The 25,035-nt window shown below is 38.9% G+C and overlaps 1 protein-coding gene across 1 annotated transcript; it reads right to left on the reverse strand.

Moving 5' to 3' along the window:
• Positions 1-132: 132 nt before the first annotated feature.
• Positions 133-19,262, reverse strand: TRMT61B (tRNA methyltransferase 61B). The gene is given in 7 exon segments (XM_058287836.1): positions 133-269; positions 942-1,132; positions 1,574-1,614; positions 1,616-1,698; positions 6,799-6,801; positions 18,285-18,842; positions 18,935-19,262. Coding segments are annotated over 7 exon segments (1,341 nt in total).
• Positions 19,263-25,035: the final 5,773 nt, after the last annotated feature.

Genomic DNA, 25,035 nt, shown 5'->3' on the forward strand with positions numbered 1-25,035 from the left:
GTCATCTGGAGTTCCCAATTATATAGTTTGAACTTCCTCAACTTGACAAGAAAAGCCAATAAAGGGGGAGAAAAGAAGTAAGATTATTACAATAATTAGAAGAAAAATACCATTTAATATGGCCTAAAAACATTACTCACCTCTATGACCAGTTTGCCAGTGTATAGGTCTAGCAATATACAAAAATGAGCCATATGGAAAATCAGAATGTGATTCTTCTGGCATAGAACAAAATATATACTCTATGTAAAATATTTTATAATTTGTTCACAAAAACTGTCAAAATACAAATTACTGCCCTTTTTTTCCCATTTTTTTTCCCTAGTATTTGTTTCGGAGCTGCTCTGCCAGTTACTTTATAGAACAATTTGTCAATGATTACATGATAAACGTATGATTTTATAATCTAATGGATAAGTCCATATCATAAATCAATGGATATAAGAAAACTTGTTCATGGCCTAAATAATGTGTGCATTCAACAAGAACTTAAATTTAGTTCTTTGAAGAATTCCTGTAGCATCTCAGAAGTTGTTTTTGGAGTATTTGCATATTAGGTTCTATTACATTCATTCCCTTCAGTAATAATCACTGATCTAAATTTAAAACATTCCTTAGTATATTTAAAGTATTTCACAAGCTGAGCCCCTCCTTAGAGAGAAGTAAAATATGAATACTATAAGAATCTCATTTCTTCATAGGTATCAGAGTTTATATAAAAGGCAAGAAAATTCATTATTCTGTCCCTTAGAGATTTTAATTTAACAGAATTAAATACTATATTTCAATTTCTATAGGAAAAAATAAATCCCTAGGGAATATTTTTATAATTTATTGTTTAATACACTCAGGAACCCATTCCCCATTTATTATTGCAAATGCATGCATAAAATACAATTGAAGCTCACCACTGTCATTTCTTGAAATAGCTCATCCTCAACTCCAATTTTTCTTTGGAGAATGTAATTGTAAATGTTTGTTGTTTGTAGATTCTACTTTTTGACCTAAAATTCCATTTTTATGTTTTGCAAGGCAAATCAACCAATCTCTCATAACGACTTTGCTTATCTTTCCATGAAAGAGCAGGTTCATGATGTGAATTCCATCTAATAGTTCAATAACCCATGTGATGCTTCCAGAAAAGTAAAAAAAATCACTTTAACTTTCTACTAAAATAATTTTATATTTAAGTTGATTATACCTCTTACCCAAATTTAAATGCTATAGTTAAATCAAGAGGGGGAAAAGTAAAAATGAAAGGCACATAATAAGCAATTTCACAGAAACTAAGTAAAAAAATACAAAAGGCCATAATTTAACTTTATTGTTCACATTACACTTTTAAAAATTTTCTCCCAAATTGTCAGAAGAAATATGTGTCATGTACTACCATTTATGTAAAGGACAATTTAAATAGCAGTTTAATTGAATTTTGGGCATATGTCCTTTTATAACACTTTTACTTGATGACATATATGCCTCACTCAATTACAAAATGAACTATTTAGTTGGGTACTTAGGCAAAATAAGAGTATTTTAAAACCACATTACAAAGAAAAACAGTATTACTCACTTTGCTAGATATATAGCACATATACCACCCTGTTTTAAGACATGGGTATAAAACAGGCAGAGCAACTTGGGGATTTAACATATCCAAAGCTACCTGTGAGGGGAAAAAGAGAAGTGGACTGAGTTCTGTTTAAATAAAGCAAATATAAACATAGGTTTTCTTTTCTTATTGTAGTGAAATGGTGCAATTTTGGAAAGCAATTATCCAGTTAAAGTATTTCTCATTTTTAAAGAATATAGTAGTACTATTAACTATAATTTTACTGTTTTCAAAAGCATGTTTATTATTATACAATTTGTTATAGTGCTTGACCAGATGTGAAAATTGTAATGGCATATCTTGTACTTGGCAACAGTAATAATACAGGATTTTTTCTCTAGCAATATGTATATACATACATATATACAGGTGACACACATATGTATAAAGTTCAAATGTTTTATCTGAACTTTTGGCAGCAGAAATTCACATCTCAAATATGTTTTAATTTTTTATGTTTAAAAGAAAGGTCTTGAATAATAATTTTAGAGGCCTCCAGAATGCAAGGCCCATGTTCCTTTTTTCTTCTTTATTCTTCATCCAATTGCAGAGTACGGTACTGTACTCATAAGAAATACTAAGTTCAGTGAGAAAATAAATGGCTGAAATTTTCAAATAAAACATTATTTAAAAAAATAAATCTGGTCAAAATATAAAATAATGTTTATTGATGGATAACTCCAGAGAGCTGAGTTGTTAGCACATCAATATATTACTAAATGATAAATTATCCTACAGTTTGTTTTAAAAATATTATAGTCCAAGGGTCATTATCATTAATTCATTCACCAAATATTTGTGACCTCCTGTGTGTTAAGCATTTTGCTAGGTGGTAAAGATATAATGGGAACTTACATTCTTTAAAAAAAAAAAAAAGATTTATTTATTTTAAAATTTCTCTCCCCTTCCCTGCCCCACCCCGAATTGTCTGCTCTCTGTGTCCATTCGCTGCATGTTCTTCTGTGTCCGCCTGTACTCTTGTCAGTGGCACCCGGAATCCGTGTCTCTTTTTGTTGCATCATCTTGCTGTATCAGTTCTCCATGTGTGCAGCGCCATTCCTGGGCAGGCTACACTTTTATCGCGCTGGGCAGCGATCCTTACAGGGCGCACTCCTTGCGCATGGGGCTCCCCTATGTGGGAAACACCCCTGCGTGGCACGGCACTCCTTGCGTGCATCAGCACTGCGTGGCCAGCTCACCACATGGGTCAGGAGGCCCCGGGTTTGAACCTTGGACCTCCCATGTGGTAGGTGGACACCCTATTTGTTGGGTCAAATCTGCTTCCCAGAACTTACATTAAGAAGGGATAGACATTAAACAAAATTCAAATAAATATGTGTCAGTGGTGACTAGTGATACCAAGAGCTATAAACCAGAATAAGAGGAAAAAAAGATGGCAAGGCAAGGGGAGGAGGTGCTATTTTATACATAGGATGGTCAGTGACGAGACCTGAAGAAAATGTTGAGTATGCCCAGTAGAAATTCACAAAGTGTGCTTCCTCAGGGAAGAGGGAAAAGCAAATATAAGTTCTCTGAGGCAAAAGGATACTCTGTGAGTCTGAAAAAGTGAGGCCACTGTTGCTTCAGTGGAGGAAAAAGAGGGGAAATGGTAAGAGAGAAAGGTCTCAGTTGGTGGGGATGTGGTGAGGATGGGGGAGAGACATATTATGGCAAAATCTTACAGGCCAATGTAAGGGCTTTAGCTTTACGCAACAAAAAAGTTGCTGAAGCATTTTAAAGAATGAGGTAATCAGACTTGTTTTTTAATTTCTATCTGTAGAATAGAGGACAAGAAAGGATGATGGTGGCTTGCAATAGCAAATTGCAGTAGATGGGGTGAGACGTGGTATATATTTTGAAAGTAGAGCCAATTAGACTTAGGCTTATTAGGCTATGTAATATGAAAGAAAGAGGATGGTCAAGGACTGATCCAAAGTTTTTAGCCTATACTACTGAAAAAATGGGGATGTCATTTTACTAAAATGAGGAAGACTATTGAAGCATATTTGGGGAGAAATAATGAAGGATTCAGATTTAGGCATTATGAGTTTAAGATGCCTATTAGAGATCCAAGTAGAGACCTCAAAGACTGAATCAAAGAGTCAATATGATAGACATAAAATGGTTCTTTCAAAAAAAAAAGATTTATTGCCTCCCCCCTCCCCCCGCCTGTTGTGTGCTCTGTATCCTTTTGCTGTGCATTATTCTGTGTCTGCTTGTCTTCTCCTTAGGCAGCACTGAGAATCGATCCCAGGACCTTCCAGAGTGGAAAAGACATGCTCAATCTTTTGCGCCACCTCAGCTCCCTGGTATGCCGCATCTTATTGTCTCTCTTCTGTGTCTCTTTTTGTTGCATCATCTTGCTGTGCCAGCTTTCCACTCGGGCCAGCTTGCCCTGCAAGCCAGTACTCCAGTCACTCCTACATGCGCCAGCATTCCACTCGGGCCAATATGACAGACAGGCCAGCACTCTGCGCGGGTCAGCTTTCCTTGACCAAGAGGGCCTGGGAATCAAACCCTGGACCTCCCATAGGGTAGATGGGAGCCCAACTGCTTGAGCCACATCCACTTCCCATAAACTGGTTCTCAGACTACAGTTTTATATATTATTGACAAAGACCAAAATTAGGTAACCAAGAAACCTGCTAATCTTCTTAAATGCTCTAGCCTCTGTTAACAACATTAATATTAATCTAGTCACTCAAACCAGAAAGTTGGAGTCATTTTCTTTACCTTGATTCTCTTTTGAGAATCTGTGGGGTTTTGATGCTTTTGTTTGACTAAAGTGATTCTGTCTCACAAATGTACCTCAAGTTTTTCTCAAATTCACCCACCTGCCACTGTCTTAGATCAAGATTTCATCTTGATCTTATTGAAATATAACATATCTTACTGAAATATAACAATAGCTTTCTAAGTAGTCTTCTAGCCTCCATTCTTTCACCAAAAGTATTCTAAAACAGACATGTGGACATTCTTCTCCTCTATGTAAAAACACATCAATTTTTTCCCAATATCTACAAGATAATGTCCATACATCCTAAGTTGATACACATACATTCTTCATTATCTAGCCCCTCATGACTGCTTTCAGCTTCATCTTTTCAAGCTTACTATTTTTTTATCCCCTGCCCCCGCTTGCAGCTTGCTTGCTGTCTGCTCTGTGTCCATTCACTGTGCATTCTTCTGTGTGTATTTATTTTTATTTATCCCCCCACTTGCTTGTTGTTTGCTCTATGTCCATTTGCTGGGCACTCTTCTGTGTTTTTATTTGTCTCCCTTTTTTGTTACATCACCTTGCTGAGTCAGCTTTCCACGGCGCTTGCGGGCCAGGGGCTCTCTGCAGCACGCGGGCAAGCCTTCCTTCAAAAGGATGCCCCGGGACACAAACCTAGGGCTTCCCATATGGCAGGCGGGAGCCCAACTGATTGAGCCACAGCCATTTTCCTCATGCTTACTTTTTTTACCCAATTCTGTACCCATGGTGTTTCACACTTCTGACTCTTTCCGATAACTGTTTATAAGCCTATCTTCTCTTCTAAATTGAAAGCTCCTTTAAATGTAGAATGCATTTTTGTCTTAGCAGTGTATGGCACATAGAAGGACCTTAATAAATGTTTCTTGAATCAAGAAACCAAGTAAGGAAAAAGAAAGTGGTTCAGTAATTCAGAGGAAGATGATAATCTTCCAGATAGATGATTAAGGGATATTCCATGGAGGAGATGAGTTGATCTAGGCTTTGAAGAGAAAGTAGATTTTAAACAGGTGGGAAAAAGGAAAAAGGAGAGAAAGAATACTAAGGATGAAAATAAGAACACTTAAATCTTACTATGTACCAAGCATTTACATTAATTGCTTCATTTAATTCCCAACAGTCCTATGGAATAGGTACTGTTATTATTCCTATTTAATACATGAGGAGACTGAGGCCCAGAAAGTTTAAATAAATTAGCCAGTCATTTGGCTATTATGGAGCCCAGCCATTAACCAGGCTGGACAACCAAACTTATTTCCCTATACTTCCTTCTCCTCCTCTTCTCTCCTCAGAGATAAACATTATCCTGAAGTTGGTAACATTTCCAAGTACTTTTATATTTTTATAATATATGTATATAGCTACAAACAATACATGGTACTATTTTGTGTAGTTTTAAATTTTACATACGTGACCATTCAATACATGTTTTCACAACCTGCTTTTTCACTAAGCATCATATCTTTGAGATTCACTGATGAAGATATAGTACATTTATTTAAACTACTGAATAATTGTATCCCATTGTATCCATTCCTCTTCTGATAGGCTGTTTGCAAAATTTGTTAAAAATTGTTAAAATATTTTATTAGCCATTGTCTATTTTTCCATTCTCTTTGTGGTTTAATACCTTTTTTAATTCCTTTGCCATCATTTTAGCTGGCAAGACTATAAGCAGGTTACATAAAGAACTAAAGTGGAAGGCAGGTAGATGATGGATTCTGAAGGTCAACAATAGCCTTGAACTCGAAAGCTCCTGACTGGTTTTCAGCAGGAGAGTGAATATACCAGAGCTTTATTTTAAGGAGATTAATCTAGAGGTGAGAAGAATGGATTGGAAATGGGAAGGCCCAGAAGGTGAGATGGCATTTAGGAGAGGAATTAAGTGGTCAAAAGTAACAGTAATCAACCAGGGTAACAGTAACCAGAAATAAAGTGGTAGGAACATGGACAGAAATTTATGTTTAGTATATTATTCTTTTTTTCTTTTAAAGATTTATTTATTTCTCTCCCCTCCCCCTCCCAATTCCCCCCACTCCCCTAATTGTCTTCTGTGTCTGTTCACTGTGTGTTCTTCTATGTCTGTTTGTATTCTCATTAGGCAGCTCTGGAAACCGATCCTGGACCTTCTGGAGTGGGAGAGAGGCAATTACTACTCTCTTATGCCACCTCAACTCCCTGTTGTGCTTTGTCTTCTTATTTTCTCTATGTCTCTTGTTACGTCATCTTGCTGTGGCAGCTTTCAGTGGCAGCTGGCACTCCTGCACAGGGGGACTTTCCTGCACCTTTCTTTTTGACTTACCATTTCAGCTATAATGGATCCAACCCATTCTTTTTTTTCCAGATTAAAAAAAATTATTGGGAGCAGATGTGCCTCAAGAAGTTGAGTGCCTGCTTCTCACGTGGGAGTCTGGGGTTCGGTTTCCCGTACCACCTAAAAAAAAAAACAAAAAAAAAACTAACAGCGGATGTGGCTCAAGTGATAGAGCTTCCACCTACCACATGGGAGGACCTGGGTTCAATCCCTGGGGCCTCCTGGTGAAAAAGAAAAGAAAGCCTGCCTGCATGGTGAGCCAGTGCCCTGTGCAAGTGAGTCATGCAGCAAGATGATGACATATCAAAAGAGACAAGGGGAGAGTCAAGGTGAAGCGTAGCAGAAACCAGAAACTGAGGTGGCACAATTGACAGGGAACCTCTCTCCCCATCAAAGGTCTCCAAGATCAATCCCAGTGAATCCTAGAGGCGAGAAAATGAGAAGAGAAGACAACGCAGACAGCAAAAACAGCAGGGCGAGAGGAGGGACAGGGGGGAATAAATAAATAAATAAATAACTCTAAAAGAAAAAAAGCATGAAAATAGTTTCTGATTTCAAATACTGGTGCTGTCATTTATTAGCTGTGTGACCCAGTACAAGTTACTTAATTTCTCAGTGCCTTGGTTTCTTCAGTTGTTAAATGGGAATAATAATATATTGTGAGACTGAATGAGTTGCTCTACATAAAGTGTTTGAAACAGTGCCTGGTGCTAAAAGAACTAGTTATTGTTTTATTATTATTAATCTGGATGCAACATGGTAAAAATGATTTTTAAAAAAAAGCCTGAGAATGTTAGATGAATATAAGATAGATCCTAATCAGATGCCTAGATACCAGCAAAAAATTACAAGCCACACCAAGAAAATGGAAGACATGGCCCAAGAAAAGGAATATATCAAAGCCCCAGAATAGACGCAGGATTTGAGAGTACTGAGATGCACAGAAATTTCCAAGATTAAATTAATGAGCTGAAAGACAATATGGCTAAGGAGATAAATGGCATCAAGAAGACAATTAGCGAGCACAAAGAATAATTTGAAATCCTGAATAGAGTGCATGAGAATGAAAGACACAATAGGTGAGTTAAAAAACACATAGAGGCTATATTAGTCAGCCGAAGGGGTGCTGATGAAAGGTACAGAAATCTGTGGCTTTTATAAAGGGTACTTATTTGGGGTAGAAGCTTACAGTCACAAGGCCTCACCAAAGACTACTATGATGTGTGGGAGAAAGATGGCCATTGGTCTCTCCAAGGGTTCAGTCTTCCTCTTAAGGCCCCATGTTCCCAGTTTCTTCCACTCTCAGCTGTAGGCTGGCATAAGGCTTGCCTCTCTCCCCAGGACTCATTTCTCTCCAGGCTCAACTGCAGCTGTAGGCTATCATGCTCATCTCTCTTCTCAGGGCCTCTTGCTCTGTCTATGGAGTTCTCCCTCTTCCTGCATATCTCCTCCTGTGAGTCTACTTCCATGTGAGAGTCTGCTTTATCAGCCCAAGGGGGCTGGGACTCAATGCTGAGTTGTACTCTAATGATGTGATTGGACCAAAGCCCTGATCTTAATATAATTTAATCAGACATCTCAGCTGAATCTAATACATTCAAAGGGTATCACACCCAGAAAAACTGACCAGTTTACAAACATAATATCTCTTTTTTTAATTTATAAATATCAAATTGCCATGGAGGGGTAAAATAGCAGACTCAAAATATTAAAAGAAATAAGTGATACCAAAGACAGAACAGTTGAAATTGATGAGAGAAAAGAACAGAGAGAGAAAAGAATGGAAAAAATTGAACAGGAGCTCAAGGAGTTAAATGACAACATGAAATACAACATACATGTCTGGGAGTTCCAGAAGGAGAAGAGAAAGGAAAAGGGGTGGAAGGAATATTTGAAGAAATAAGAGCGAAAAATTTACCAACTCTTGTGAAAAAAATGAACTTACATGTCCAAGAAGCACACCATACCCCAATCAGAATAAATCCAAATAGGGAAATGATGTGACTCAAGCGATTGGGCTCCTGCCTACCACATAGGAAGCCTCAGGTTCAATTCCTGGGGCCTCCTGGTGAAGGCAAGCTGGCCTGTGCCACTGAGGCCTGGCAGCCGATGCCACAGAGAGGTGGCAGCCCATGCCGTGGAGAGCTGGCGCAGCAAGATGATGCAACAAAGGGAGATGCAGAGGAGGGACAGTGAGAGACACAGCAGACCAGGGAGGTGAGATGGCTCAAGTAACTGAGTGCCTCTCTCATACACCGAAGAGCCTGGGATTGGTTCCCAGTGCCTCCTAAAAAAGAGAAAGACAAGAAGGAAAAAAAAAGAAATCCTACTCCAAGAAAGCCCTACTCCAAGGCACAAACTAGTCAGAATGTCAAATGTCAAAGATAAAGAGAAAAGTCTCAGAGCAGCAAGGGAGAAGGAAACCATCACATACAAGGGACTCAGAGTAAGACTTAGCACAGATTTCTCATCAGATACCATGGAGATGAGAAGACAGTGGTATGATACTATTGAGATACTGAAAGAGAAAAACTGCCAGCTGAGAATTCTTTATCCAGCAAAACTGTCCCTTAAATATGAAGGTAAGCTATGAAAAATTCACAAACAGGAACTAAGAAAGTTTGTAAAAAAAGAATTCTCTTTTGCAAGAAATAGTAAAGAAAGGCTGAGAGTATGAAAGAAAAAAGATAATAGAAAGAGGCTTGGAGGAGAGTACAGTAGAAAGTAGCAGAAAGGATAACAAAAAAATTAAAAATACAGAAGAAAATATATGAAATATGAAAACCAAAGAATAAAATGGTGGAAGTAAATTATGCATTTACAGTAATATCATTGAATGTGAATGGATTAAACTCCCCAATCAAAAGATACAGGCTGACAGAATAAATTAAAAAATATATAAGCCATCCATATGCTGCTTCCAAGAGACTCACCTTAGACTCAGGGATACAAACCGGCTGAAAGTGAAAGGTTGGGAAAAGATACTTCACACAAATAGTAACCAAAAAAAAGCAGGGGTAGCTATACTAATATCGGACAAAACAGGCTTTAAATGCAAAAAAGTTATAAGATACAGAAGGCCATTATATATTAATAAAAGGGACAATCCACCAGGAAACTGTATCAGTCATAAATATCTATTCACCTAATCAGGGTGCCCCAAAATACGTAAGACAATCTCTGGCAAAACCGAAGGGAGAAATAAACATCTTTACAATAATTGTTGGAGACTTCAACACGCCACTCACATAATTAGATAGAATAACTAGACAGAAGATCAACAAGGAAACAGAGAACTTGAACAATATGAGAAACAAGTTAGACCTAACAGACATATACAGAAGGTAACATCCAAACTCAGCAGGTTATACATTCTTCTCAAGTGCCCATTCATCTTTCTCCAGGATAGACCATAGTTAGGTCACAATGTGGCTCTCAATAAACATAAAAAAGATTGAATTATAAAAAATATCTTCTCAGATCATAATGGAATGAAATTGGAAATCAATAACAGACAGGAAAAAGGTAAACTCACAAATGTGTAGAGGCTAAGCAACATACTCCTAAATAATCAGTGAGTCAAAGAAGAAATTGCAAGATAATCAGTAAATATATTGAGACAAATCAAAACAAGAACACAATTTGTCAACTTATGGGATACAGTGAACACGGTCTTTTAACCTATATTAAAAAAGAAGAAAGAGGGAAATGGATGTGGCTCAATATTGGGCTCCTGTTTACCATATAGGAGGCCCTGGATTTGCTCCCCTGGGCCTCCTTGTGAAGGCAAGCTGGCCCGCACCCGCATAGAGCTGGCGCAGCAAGATGATGCAACAAAAAGACACAAACAGATATAGAATGTGCAGCAAATGGACACAGAGCAGACAGCAAGCAAGCAGCTGGTGGGGGGGGAGATAAATAAAAATAAGTCTTTAAAAAAAAAGAAGAGCTAAACTCAAATATTTAACTGAACAACTAGAGAAATGAAAAAAAGAACAGCAGACCAATCCCAAAGCAAAGAGAAGGAAAGAAATAATAAAGATTAAAGCAGAAATAAATGAAATTGAGCGCACACATACACACACAAAATAGAGAAAATCAACAAAATCGAAAGCTGGTTCTTTGAGAAAATCAATAAAATTGACAAACCCCTAGCTAGCCTAACTAAGAAAAGAAGTGAGAAGATGCAAATGAATAGAATCAGAATAAAAAGGGGAAGTTATGACTGGCCCCACAGAAATAAAAAGGATCATAAGAGGACATTATGAGAAACTGTATGCCAATAAACTAGACAACCTAGATGAAATGAACATATTCCTAGAAATGCACAAACAACCTACACTGACGCTACAAGAAACACAAGAACAAACCAAACACATCTAAAGAGATTGAATCTGCCATGAAAAATCTTCCAACTGAGAAAAGTCCACGACCAGATGGCTTCACAGGAGAATTCTACGAAGCATTTCAAAAAGAACTAACACCAATCCTGTTTAAACTCTTCTAAAAAAATTGAAGAGGAGGGAAAATTACCCAACACATTTTATGAAGCCAACATCACTCTAATACCAAAGCCAGATAAAGATACTACAAGAAAATTACAGTCCAATTTCTCTAATAAACACAGATGCAAAAATTCTCAATAAAATATTTGCAAATCAAATCCAACAGAATATCAAAGACTTATATATCACGGCCAAGTGGAATTTATTCCTGGTATGCAAGTGTGGTTCAACATAAGAAAATCAATCAACGTAATAAACCACATCAACAAATGTAAAGGAAAAAAAACCACATGATTATCTCAATCAATGAAGAAAAGTCATTCAACAAAATCCAGCATCCCTACTTGATAAAAACTTCAAAAGGCAGGAATAGAAGGAAAATTCCTCAATATGATAAAAAGCATATATGAAAATCCCACAGCCAACATTGTATTCAATAGGGAAAAGTTGAAAGCTTTCCCTCTAAGATCAGGAACAAGACAAGGATGCCCATTGCCACCACTGTTAATCAACATTGTACCAGAAGTTCTAGCTAGCACAATTAGACAAGAAAAAAAATTTAAAGGCATCCAAACAGGAAGAGAGGAAGTAAAACTCTCACCTTTTGCAGATGCTATATTTAGAATATTCTGAAATGTCTATGACAAAGCTACTTGAGCTAATAAATGAGTTCAGCAAAGTGGCAGGATACAAGATCAAGACATATCAGCATTGAACAATCTGAGGAAGAAATCAGGAAAAAAATTCCACTTACAAATAGCAACAAAAAGACTCAAAAACCAAGAATCAATTTAACCAAAGAAGTACAGGGACTACATGCAGAAATCTACAAAACAATGCTAAAAGAAATCAATAAAGACCTGAACAAATGGAAAGACATTCCATGTTCATGGATTAGAAAACTAAATATTGTGACAATGTCAATCCTACCCAAACTTATTTATAGATTCAATGGAATACCAATCAAAATTCCAACAGCTTACTTTACAGAAATAGAAAAGACAATGATCAAATTCATTTGGAAGGGAAAGTGCACCTGGAAGCATTCTAAAAAAGAAGAGTGACATGGGAGAAATTTCACTGCTAGTCCTTCAAACACATTATAATACAAAGCTACAGTGGCATACAGATGGACACCTTGATCAGTGGAATAGAATTGAGGGTCCAGAAATAAACCCTTACCTATACAGTCAACTGGTTTTCAACAAATCTACTAGGTCCATGTTAATGGGACAAAACTGTCTCTTCAATAAATGGTGTGTGAGAACTGGATATCTACAACCAAAAGATTGAAAAAGGACCCCCTATCTTACTCCCTATACAAAAATCAACTCAAAATGGATCAAAGGCCTAAATACAAAAGCCAGGACCATAAAACTACCTGAAGAAAATATAGGGAAACATCTTAAAAACCTTGTGGTAGGTGGTGGTTTCTTGGACCTTACATGCAAGACACACACAACAAAAGGAAAAATAGGTAAATGGGACCTCCTCAAAATTAAACACTTTTGTACCTCACAGGACTTTGTCAAAAGGGTGAAAAGGCAGCTGACTCAATGGGAGAAAATATTTGGAAATCACATGTCAAGGGTTTAATATACATAATATATAAAGTGGTGTTACAACTCAACAATAAAAAGATAAACAACCCAACTAAAAAATGGGCAAAAGACTTGAATAGACATTTGTCCAAAGAAGAAATACAAATGGCAAAAAAAATATGAAAAAAACGTTCAACATCACTCATGATTAGGGAAATGAAAAGCAAAATACAATGAGGTATCATTTCACAATTATCAGAATGGCCACTTTTAAAAAGAGAACTACATTATGATTATACTAAAAGCCATTGACTATTCACTTTAGACAGATTGTAGGGTTCGTGAATATATCACAAAAAAACCTGCTTAATAAATAACTGTGCAGTGATAGCCAGAAATAGCAGCTATGTACAGCAGGGGAAACAGAGAGATTGAGAGGTAAAGAATTTGTCTGCTTTTTTTGTTTATTATTATTATGGAAATAATGAAAATGCTGATGATTGACGTGATGAATGCACAACTATGTGATTATACCAAGTGCCATTGATTGTACACTTTGAATGAATTATATGTTTTAATATGTATCAACAAAATTGATTTGTTAAAAAAGGTAATTAGTAGATAGAATTTGACTATGGTGACATAATGGATATTTGTTAGAATCAAGGGGACAAGTATCCATTTTGGTGGTGCTCCCATTATGAGATGGAGAATCTAGGATGATGAATTGAGTTGGGATGAAAAACAGACATTTCTGTTTCTATTGAACTGGTTGAGGCCAATTCACTAATTGGTCATACATAAAGAGTTTTTGACTATCAAAAGTCCTAAATTTTGATTGTATTGCTTTTTGTGTCTACTATAAGTTATTATCATTTCTGTAATGTGAATACAAATTGAAGGAGTTTATGCTATTAACACATAAAAAGGAACAACTCAATTTAAAAATAGGCAAAAACCCTCAACAGGCACTTCACAGAAGAGGATATCAAAAAGATCAATAAAAAGTGCTCAACATCATTAGCAGTCACTAGGGAAATGCAAATTTAAAACATAAAGAGAGGGAAGTGGACTTGGCCCAATGGATAGGGCATCCGCCTACCACATGGGAGGTCCATGGTTCAAACCCCGGGACTCCTTGACCCGTGTGGAACTGGCCCACGCGCACTGCTGATGCGTGCAAGGAGTGCCTGCCATGCAGGGGTGTCTCCCGCGCGGGGGAGCCCCACGCGCAAGGAGTGCGCCCCGTAAGGAGAGCCTCCCAGCGCGAAAGAAAGTGCAGCCTGCCCAAGAACGGCGCCACACACAAGGAGAGCTGACCCAACAAGGTGACGCAACAAAAAGAAACACAGATTCCTGGTGCCGCTGATAAGGATAGAAGCGGTCACAGAAGAACACAGAGCGAATAGACACAGAAAGCAGACAACTGGGGAGTGGGGGAGAAATAAATCTTTTTAAAAAAAACATAAAGAGATATAACCACAGAATAGCTAAACTTACAAAATCTATGGAAACCAAGATTTCAAAACAAATATTGTTTCCTTTCGGAAAAAGCAATCTTTCTAGAAAAGAAAAGAAAGAAAAAATCAAATCTGAAGTTGGTTAAAATCTGATAAAACTTCTAGATCAGGGGTCAGCAAATGACAGCCCCTAGGCCAAACTGGGCCTGCTGCCTGTTTTTGTAAATATAGGTTTATGGAACACAGCCATGCTCATTCATTTATGTATTTTCAATGCCTGCTTTCACACTATAGTTGCAGACTTGAATAACTATGGAGGGACCCTGTGGCTCACAAAGCCATATGAACTACCTGACTCTTTACTAAAAAAACTTGCCAAAACCTGCTCTAGATGCAACCACCAACTTAAAGTAAATTCGGAGGCCAAAGGAACATGTTAAATTACACAAGGCAATAAAGAATTAACAATGGGTTGATGGTTGTTGGGACTGGATAATGACTATAGGAGTTCATACAATTCTGTATGAAACTTTCCATAATAAAAAATAAAAGAATATTAATAATAAAACAGTACAAACTGATAAAATACCAAGTATTGGTGAAGAGGCAGAACAGGTGGAAATCTTAAACACTGCAGATGAAAGTGTAAATTGGTGATGGAGGAGGTTGTTGTTATGGGAGGAGGGGGTGAGGGGGATGGAGGGTATATGGGGACCTCATATTTTTTTAATGTAACATTAAAAATAAATAAAGACAAAGAAACTTTTTTTAGAAAGTGTAAATTAGTATAATCTCTTTGGAAAACTATTTAGCCTTCTCTACTGAAGCTGAATATACATATACCCTATGGTCCAGCAATTTATGTCCTAGCTATACACTCACCAACATGTACATATGTGCACCAAAACACAAGTACCAGAATGTTCAGAGCAGCACTATTCTTAATATCCAACTCAAATGTCCACTGGCAGCAGAATGGATACATAAATTGGAAGGGAATTTATTTGGAATACTATATAGAAACTAAAGTGAAAGAACTACGACTGTATGTAGTAGATGAATCTCACAAGCATAAGTTGAACAAAAGTAACCAGACACAAGAGTACCTACTATATGATTCCTTTATATAAAGTTAAAACACAGGCAAACTAATTGATGGTGCTAATGTCAGAATCATGATTATCTTTAGGGGTTATCTAAGATCTATTAAAACTAAATGTACACAAATTCTAAGATCCAGAAATTCTACTCTAAGAAAATAATAAAAAGAAATGTATATCCCTGTGCACCAAGAGATATATACAAGAATGTTCACTGTGACACTATTAATAAAAACCTCAAACTGGAAACAATACATAATTTCCATCACCAGTAAGATAAAGAAATTGTGAGGTACTCTCATACTGAGAATAAATTACTGCTACCTGATACAATATAGATTATAGTTTAAAAATTATAAGGTTAAGGGAAAGAAGCCAGGCACAAAACAGTATATACCAAATGCTTTAATTTATACAAAAGCTGAAAGCCAAAATAAACCAATGGTGACGTATTACAGAACAGTGGTTACTTTGGGCTGGTGGTAGTGACTGGGGAGGAGAGGCTGGGGGGACTTGTAATAGTATATTTCTTAAATCTTGATAATGGTTACATGGGTTTGTTCAGTTTATAAAAATACACTGTGGCGAAACGGGGCGAAACGGCTGTGGTTCAATCGGTTGGGCTCCCGTCTGCCATATGGGAGGCACTGGGTTCACATCCCAGGGCCTCCTTGTGAAGGCAGGCTCGCCTGCACGCTGAGGAGAGCCACCCGGCCCACAAGCGCCGTGGACCGCCAGCTGGACCCCAAGCGATGCAGAGCCACAGGGCCGCAAGCACCATGGAGAGCTGACTCAGCAAGGTGACACAACAAAAAAGACAAGCAAAAACACAGAAGAGCACGCAGTGAATGAACACAGAGAGCAGACAGCAAGTAAGCTGCAAGGAGGGAGGGGAAATAAAATTAATACAGACACAGAAGAATGCACAGCGAATGGACACAGCAGACAGCACGCAAAAAGCCACAAGGGGGAGAGGATAAAAAAATAAACTGTGATCTATACTCATACTTAGTGTACTTTTCTGTATATATATTTTAATTTAATAGTTTCTTTTATTTAAAAGTATGGTTTGGAGGACACTGATAAATAGGTAAAGCTACAAGACTTCATTGACTCCTGGAAATAATTTAATATTTTCTATTTTGCTTTACAATATATTAATAATAAAAATTATATACAAGATTTTTTTTTATAACAGTAGAAGCTTTGGAAAGCATGGAGTTGGCTTTTTCATGTAAGATATGGAAAACTGGCACAATATTATAAAATAAAGACTCCAGTTTTGGCTTTTGTGTCCTGCCCTTCAGGTTACAATGATATCAATGGGAGGAGCTTTCTATGTGTATACCACTACGTACATAGCAGTAGAATCAATCCAAATTGTGGGCAGGACATTAGCACTTATTCATTTCCCTGCCTTTCTCCAAAAGGGATTTAAGACTCCTCTCAAGGCTATGAAATATTACTCTACTATTGAGTTTTCTATACATTTTAAAACTTCAGGCTTTCAAACAACCCTTTCAGACTACTTTTTTTTTCTCAACAATAATTCCAATCTCTTTCCTGACTATTTCAATAATATAAATTCTAATCCTCAGCCTAAGGTGTTACTAATCAAGCTGCACTTTAGTTTTTATTAAGTGGCAATCATGTAAGTCAGCAGATAAGATAAATAAGAAAATCTGGAGATTGCTGTCATTTACACGTCTACATAGGAGATAGGCAATTATTTGCTGAAGAAATGGAATGAGTTGTTACAAAGGGACATACTCAAGGGCTGTGGCTGTGATTAAGGACTGAAATAAACCATTAATCAGTGATTAAGACTGTTAACTTTTTAATAAAGAATATTTGTTTTATGTTTAGTGTTTAGTTTTAGCAGTTTTAATATAAACTAGTTTTTTCTAAAGGGAAGTGGACAGTAATATATCTATTGTTGATAAAATATGCCTCTAGTAGCATAACATGCCTTAGTAAACTAATATGATGATTAAAATATCACCATAATGGCAATACAGAGGTGCCCCTCAAGAGTTCAACACCCTCTCAATATAATATATAAGCACTTAATATTTGGGCAAGTTCTGGGAGTCTAAGTTCTCTTATTTGTAAAATGAAGAAACACAGAAATGTAAGTTGATATAAGAAAATATCAACTTGTACAGCTGTCTGGTGCATCTTCATCACTCTACATAAGTTGATATTTTCTTCATTTTACAAATAAAGAGAAATGAGACTCCCAGAACTTGCCCAAATAACTTAAGTGGCAGAACTCGAATTCAAACCCAGCTGCCTGGTTTCGAAGTCCATTTCACTCATTCTACCATTTAAAAAGTATTTGCTGAGTACATACTATGTGTTTGGCAACTAAGACCCTAATTCCTGCATAGTGGAAGATGGGCAGTGATCAAATAACAGAAAAATAAATGTAAAATGGCAATTTTAAAACAAGTGTCACAAAAACAAATTCTACGAAGCTTAGAGGGGCTCGGTATAAGTATCACAGAATTGCATCTGGTCAAGGATTTTCAAGATCTCCCCAGTAAAATCTGATCTGGAGCTGAAGGGTAAAGTAGGGGCCAGATTAGAAAGGGAGGGGAAGGAAGAGTGTTTCAAGTAGAGGAAACAGCATAGGCAAAAACCCTAAACTGGGAGAAAATATGGATTATTAAAATGAGACTGGAAATTTTACCAGTTTTACTTGTTACATCATCAACCAAAGTTTTAGGATAAGTAGGTAAAAAAAAATTTTTTTAAATCAAAACCTGGCTGTCTCTTAGTAAAATTAACAGCATACTAATTTTCATCACAAAATATATCAAAATCATATCCATTGGTTTAAAAGGGAGGGGGGCAGAGAACAAGAAACAACTTACACGTTCAGAAATGTGCTGTAAGTGTATTATAAATCAGGGCTGTAGGATCGCATCCAATACAGGCGGCCTTCCTTTCCTGTCCTCCTTCTGGAACTAATACGCACCTAAAAACCATCGCATTACCTTCTGATATGATGCGACAGCCCCTTTTTTTTCATCAATAATACATAGTCTTCCAACGCCGGCCTCCTCAGCATGAAACGCTTACGGGAGGAACTCTTCTGTGTCTGGCCGGGGAACTTCCCCACGATCTCGCTAAACGGCACTGCCCCTAATCCCCGACGGAGTTCAACCTAAATTTTTAAATTGTGTTTCTGCCCAGATTCCGCTAAAATCAGCTCCCCAGTCGGAAAGGCGCGCTCCCTGGAAGTTGGAGACAGGGAGCACTTCGACCAGGGCGACGAGAGAGCGATCCCCAGGTCACCCGCGTGCGACACCGGTCTCCGCCCAGAGTGATGCCGCCCGCGGCGCCAGGGGTCTAAGACTCTCCCGCTACGAGCCAAGTCAGATCCCAAAGCTCCGGCCGCGGGAGGCGACTCCGTGCCGGGGACTCTCCCCAGCGCCTCCTCGCACCCTCCTCCATCCCGCGCGTCTCTGGGCGACGACGCGCAACAAAGGCACCGGGTTCCCTCAAAGGGCTCTCGCCCGAGGCAGGGCAAGAACGGACAGACCACGGGTCCTCACCACCTCCAGGACTGCGGTAGCCGCCGCAGGAGCCCACAGCAGCTTCCGGACAGCGGCACCGCGTTCCGCGCAGGCGCAGTCACAGGCGAGTGACGTAGCCGGGCGAGACCCGCCTCCAGCCCTGACGCAATCTGGGCGGCGACGCGGGGGAAAGCGTCGCTGCTGAGGCTGCGCTCGGGGCAGGATGGCGCGGGACCCGGGACGCGGGGCGGTCCGGGGCTCCTCCTGCTCCAGCTTGTCGTTGTCTTATTTTCCCAGTAGCAGGCCCTCCTCCCGCGCGGGTGTCGGCTTTCCTGCTCGGGCTGTCGGCCGAGGACAACAGTTGACAGATCTCCGCCTGCCTGGCATCGGGGAGGAGGAACGGAGGGACGCAGCTTGCCAAAGGATTTCGGCGACAACTAGCAAAGGTTCCCATTAGCTAATTTAGGCAATTCCCATTTTAAAAGAGGGTTGTATTCCTACAACTCATTTTCAAGTACTTTTTGGATTCTGCTGTAAATAGTGGTTTTGTCTCCAGCTCTCCTCAAAAGCCTATTTAGTGATAAAGTAACTGCAACAGTATTCCCATTTGAAAAAAAAAAGACAATGGAAAACTATTAAAGAGCCAATTATATCTTTTAAACAAAAATTATATATATATATAAGTCCATATTATCACTTTTCTGCTAGACACCATCATGTAGCTGTCCATCTGGTACCTCAAGCTCAGCATAGCCCAAAGCGAACTAGCTCCTCCCTTCCACTTTTCCCGCATTCTCACAGTTAACTAGAACCCGGTCTTCATTCCCTGTGTCAGTTAAAATCATACAATTTCATATTATTTGGGGGCTAGAACGTTCCAAGTCATCTGTGATTCTTCTCTCTGCAACACTCTTCCAACACAGATAGATAACACATCTTCTGATCAGTGATCAAGCCCTGTGAATTTGGTCTCTCAGATGTCTTAAAATTAGTCTCATTTGCATTTCTGACTGTCACCCTTCTAGGCGGTTATTTTCCACATAGGATACGTCAATCGTCACCAAATTTAACTGCCTGCAACTGAAGCCTCCCTACTACTCTCCTACATTTATTAATTCGGTTGCTTGATAAACGTTTGTTGAGAGCCTACTGGGTGCCTGGCATTGTGCTAAACTGCTGATACGGAGGTTGGAGGGTTGCACAGAGAATAATAGCTCTTGCCCTCAAAGAATCCCGAGTGTATTAGGTGAGGTGCAGTGGCACCCCAAGAGCGAATGAGTGGGAACTGTCTGCCCAGGGCCCAGGCAACTAAAGAAGCGCACTATTTGAAGAATTCTAAAACGATACTCAAATCAACTAAAAGTCGGTTAGCTTATCATCTTCTAATACCAATTCTAAATATAATTGATCAAATACTCCTCCCCCAAAACATCTTTTATCAGATTAAGGTATAAACAGTACTTTGGTTACTACTGAGTTTTTTAAAAATAAAATTTTATTGACGTATATCATTCATACATGAACATACGTAAACAATATGTGTAAGTAAAAGTTTCAAACTTACAAAACAAACATGCACATCATCAAACAGTGCTCCCAAACCAACATCTTGCATTGTTGTGAAACTTTTGTTACAAACTAAGAAATAGCATCATCAAAATATTGTTATTTACATTTAGAGTATTTCCCCCCAACCCACCTAATTGTTAACATCGTGTATTACTATAATACATTTGTTATAGTCCATGAGAGAATGTTCTCATATTTGTTCTGGTAACCACAGTCCATCTTCCACCACTGGATTCCTGTGTTATACAGTCCCATGCTTTGTTACAATCCATTTAAAGTGTACACTCAGTGGTTCTCATTTTCATCACAGTAGTGCTATCACCTCTGTCAATTTTAGAATGACAATTGATTTTTTGTATTTATTTTTAATTGTCTTTTTTTAAAAGATCACAAAAAATGTTATATTAAAAAATACAAGAGGTTCCCATATATGCCACACACACCCCCCCACACACCCGCTCTCCTCCCTGATCAACAACCTCTTTCATCATTGTGGCTCAATCATTGCATTTGGTGAGTACATTTTGGAGCACTGCTACACTGAATGGATTATAGTTTACATTATAGTTTATATTCTCCCCCAATCCATTCAGTGGGTTATGGCAGGCTATGTAATGTCCAGCATTTGACCCTGCAATATCTTTTAGGACAACTGCAAGTCCAGAAAATGCCCCCCATCACATCTCTTCTTCCCTGTCCCTGCTCTCAGCAACTACGGTGGCCACTGTCTCCACATCAATGATGCAATTTCTTCCATTGCTAGAATCACAATAGTTCCATAGTAAAATATCAGTAAGTCCACTCTACTCCATATTTTATTCCTCCATCCTGTGCACCCTTGGATGATGATGTCCACTCCAGCTTTTAAATCAAGAGGGGGCTTAAATCCCACATGGTTAATGGATGTGATTCTTCTGCATGCAGTGGTAGGCACTCTCGGTTCCCTGGTGTGGTGGTTGACCATCTTCACCTCCCTGTTAGCTGACCTGGGTAGGTCCAACAAATAAGAGAATAGGAGTTGCAACTCTGCTGAGGATTAGGGCCCAGGTGGCACATGGCCAGTCCAGAGATTCAAGTCTCCAGAGTATACACCAACCCCAGCACTAACGGCAGTTTCAGTAAAAGTGACAGAAGAGGCATGTGTAGTAACATCACATCTGAGTCCAACTCCATCACACTCAGGAGCACAAATTCCAAAGTGGGGCCTACTGACAAGGCACTGAACTCCAGAGCCATCTGCCATGACCGTAGAACCTGTGTGTCTCCGTAGCCCTCAGGAGCACCAGTGCCTGGGGTTGTAACTACTTTGGGTGTCTCTGAGATCCTGCTGAGATCTGCATAAGCAGGACCCCTCTGATTACCTCCTGACTCATTTTGAAGTCTCTTAGCCATATAAACTCAGTTGTCTTTACCATTTCCCCCTTTTATTCAAAGTCTTTCTAGTTGCATCACCAGCTAGTGATTGGCAGTAATCCCTCAGAGCCAGGGAGGGTCATCCCCAGGAGTCATGTCCCACACTGGGGGGAAGGTAATGTATTTACATGCTGAGTTTGGCTTAGAGAGTGGTCACATTTGAGCAAAATGGAGGCTCTCAGGAGGTAACTCTTAGGCACCATGCAGCTCTAGGCCTAGCTGAAATTTCAGGCACACAGGCTCATAAGCATAGTCATCAGTATCAGGGGCTCATCATTGGACCATCCTTCTTCACTGGTCTTTGCCCTTTCACTTGGGGGATTATTTTGCTTCCCAGTTTTCCCTATTTTTTAACAAGTGCTTTTTAAGTTCTTGAGGTTTCAGAAACAATCACACTTTCTAGGGGGCAGAATTCATGTGATACTGCATATTCCTGTGTTTAAACAGGAGATTGAAAATTAACAATGAGGGAGGAGGATGTGGTTCAAGCGACTGGGCTCCCATCTACCATATAGGAGACACAGGGTTTGATTCCCAAGGCCTCCTGTTGAAGGCAAGCTGGCCTGTGCAGGAGTGCTGGCCCACATGGAGAGGTGGCCCAGCAAGATGACATAACAAAAGGAGACACAAAGGAGAGAAAATAAGAGATGCAGCAGACCAGGGAGCTGAGGTGGAACAAGCAATTCAGCACCTCTCTCCTACTCTGGAAGGTCCCAGGATTGGCTCCTGGTGCCACCTAAAATGAAGACAAGGAGACACAGAAGAATGCACAGTGAATGGACACAGAGAGCAGACAATGGTGGGGAGGGATAAATAAATGAATCTTTTTTTAAAAATTAGCAATGACAGCACAGTGATTACAGATATGAAGAGGCAGAGCTTATTACTTCATTCCTGTCATTCTGTGTGATTGCTTGCAATTTTTATTTGTGTTTCAAAGGTTTCAACTGTAAAGAATCTTAAAACTACTTAGCTACCTAAAAAAAATAAAGACATTGGCGATATTACACTTTCTGAAATGTAATGGGATGTTTGTGAATCTCTGCCAAAATCATTCTTAGGTTTTAAGAGTTCTCCCAGCTGTTTGTGTATGTGTTATTTCATGTAAAATAAACTGTTCAAAATTAAAATTAATATTAAATGCTATTAAAAAATGAAATGCTAACTAGTATATGTAAGCAAATAAAGATTAGCAAATCTAACAGCACTAACTATTGGATGCGAATACATGAAGACAATCAACTTTGCTGCAGCCACTGACAAATCTGCAGAAACTGAAGGTTTGAAAACTAATGTTATTTTTCATTACTGCAACAAACCAATATATAGGTATAAGTCCACCCTTTTTAAAGTATTAATGTAGTAGGAAAATATTAATCCAGAACTTTTTCCTTTTTATACTATAATATTTATTATATCATTGACTTGTCTTTTTAGGTGACAGGATTTTATGCATGAAGTTCAATAAAAGAAAGATGATCTGATTTTTCTAGACTTTATTAATATTTGATTCATTTCATGATTATTAGTAAAAATAAATTTGTCTTATAGAGAAGGGGACTTTATTGTTTTAAAAAATTATCCAGGGAAATGGATTTGGACCAAAGATAGGGCGTCCACGTACCACATGGGAGGTCCAAGGTTCAAACCCAGGGCCTCCTAACCTGTGTGATGAACTGGCCCACAGCACAGTGCTGATGCACGCAAGGAGTACCCTGCCTTGCAAGGGTGTCCCCCACACAGGGGAACCCCACAATCAAGGAGTACGCCCCCACAAGGAGAGCCACCCAGTGTGAAAAAAGTGCAGCCTGCCCAGGGACGGCGCCACACACACAGAGAGCTGACGCAGCAAGGTGATGCAACAAAAAGAGACACAGATTCCTGGTGCCACTGACAAGAATATAAGCAGACACAGAAGAATACATAGCAAATGGACACAGAGAGCAGACAACTGTGGGGGGGGGGGCGGAACGTGGAAGAGGAGAGAAAAAAAATCTTAAAAAAATAAATAATCCACTCTTGGTGTCAGATGTGCTAGGTAGGCCAGTGTGGAGGTTGACTCTGGAACAGACTATTTTAATGCAGTATGGTAAATGCAATGATAAAAAACGTCGTAGCAGAAATTCAGGTATGAATTGCCTAATTGGGGGAGGGAGGCAGCAGAGGACTGTCAAAGTTGGTGATCATGGAACACTTTTTATTTTTTTAACTTTTATTTTTATATAATTTCAAGAGTTTGCACAAGGATCCTCATAAATCTGTTACAAGATTCACCAGCTGTTTACATTTTGTCCCCTTTGCTTTTTCATTCTCTCCCTCTACATACATACATGTATATACCCCTATTTCCCGAAACATTTGAGGGTAGGTTGGAGACATTGTGTCCCTTTACATCTGAATACTTCAGTATTTCCTAAGAACGAGGGCATTCTCTTACCTAATCACAGTACAGTTATCACATTAAGGAAGTTTAACATGGTCACTTGACCCAGTTAAGTCTTTATAGCAAAAGACTATCACTGTTTGTTGGAGAGACCATTCTTTCCCAGTTAGGCGGATTTGGCAGCCTTGTCAAAAATCAGTTGTTCATAAACAGGAGGGTGGATTTCTGAATTCTCGATTCGATTCCATTGGTCTATATGTCCATCTGTGTGTCAGTACCATGCTTTTTTGTTTTTCTTCTTCTTCTTTTTTTCTTTTTGTTCTTTTGTTATCATAATGTTTTGATTACTATGGCTTTGTAATAAGTATTAAAATTGTTCTTTATTCTTCTTTGTTCTTCTTTTTCAAAATGCCTTTGACTATTTGGGGCTCCTTACAATTCCATAGTAATTTTTTTTTTGAGGTTCCAGGGTTGAGAATTGACATTGAGACCTCGTATATAGAAAGCTAGCACTCAACCACTGAGCCACACTGGCTCCACTTCTTTATTAATTTGATGATAGGCTATTCCATTTCTGCAAAGGAGGCTGCTGGAATTATGATTGAGAATGCACTGAGGGAAGTGGATATGGCTCAAGTCGGCTCAAGTCACTGAGCTCCTGCCTACCACACGGGAGGTCCCTGGTTCAGTTCCTGGTGCCTCCTAAAGAAGACAGCAAGCTGGTGGGGTGGGCAGGTGTGGCAAGCTGATGCAACAAAAGACAAAAGAATAAAAACATAATGAGAGCCACAACAAAGCAGGGAACAGAAGTGGTTCAAGTGATTAGGCGCCTCCCTCACATATCGGAGGTCCTGGGTTTGGT

The sequence above is a fragment of the Dasypus novemcinctus genome, chromosome 25 (genome assembly GCF_030445035.2).
Source record: "Dasypus novemcinctus isolate mDasNov1 chromosome 25, mDasNov1.1.hap2, whole genome shotgun sequence".
Lineage (NCBI taxonomy): Eukaryota > Metazoa > Chordata > Mammalia > Cingulata > Dasypodidae > Dasypus > Dasypus novemcinctus.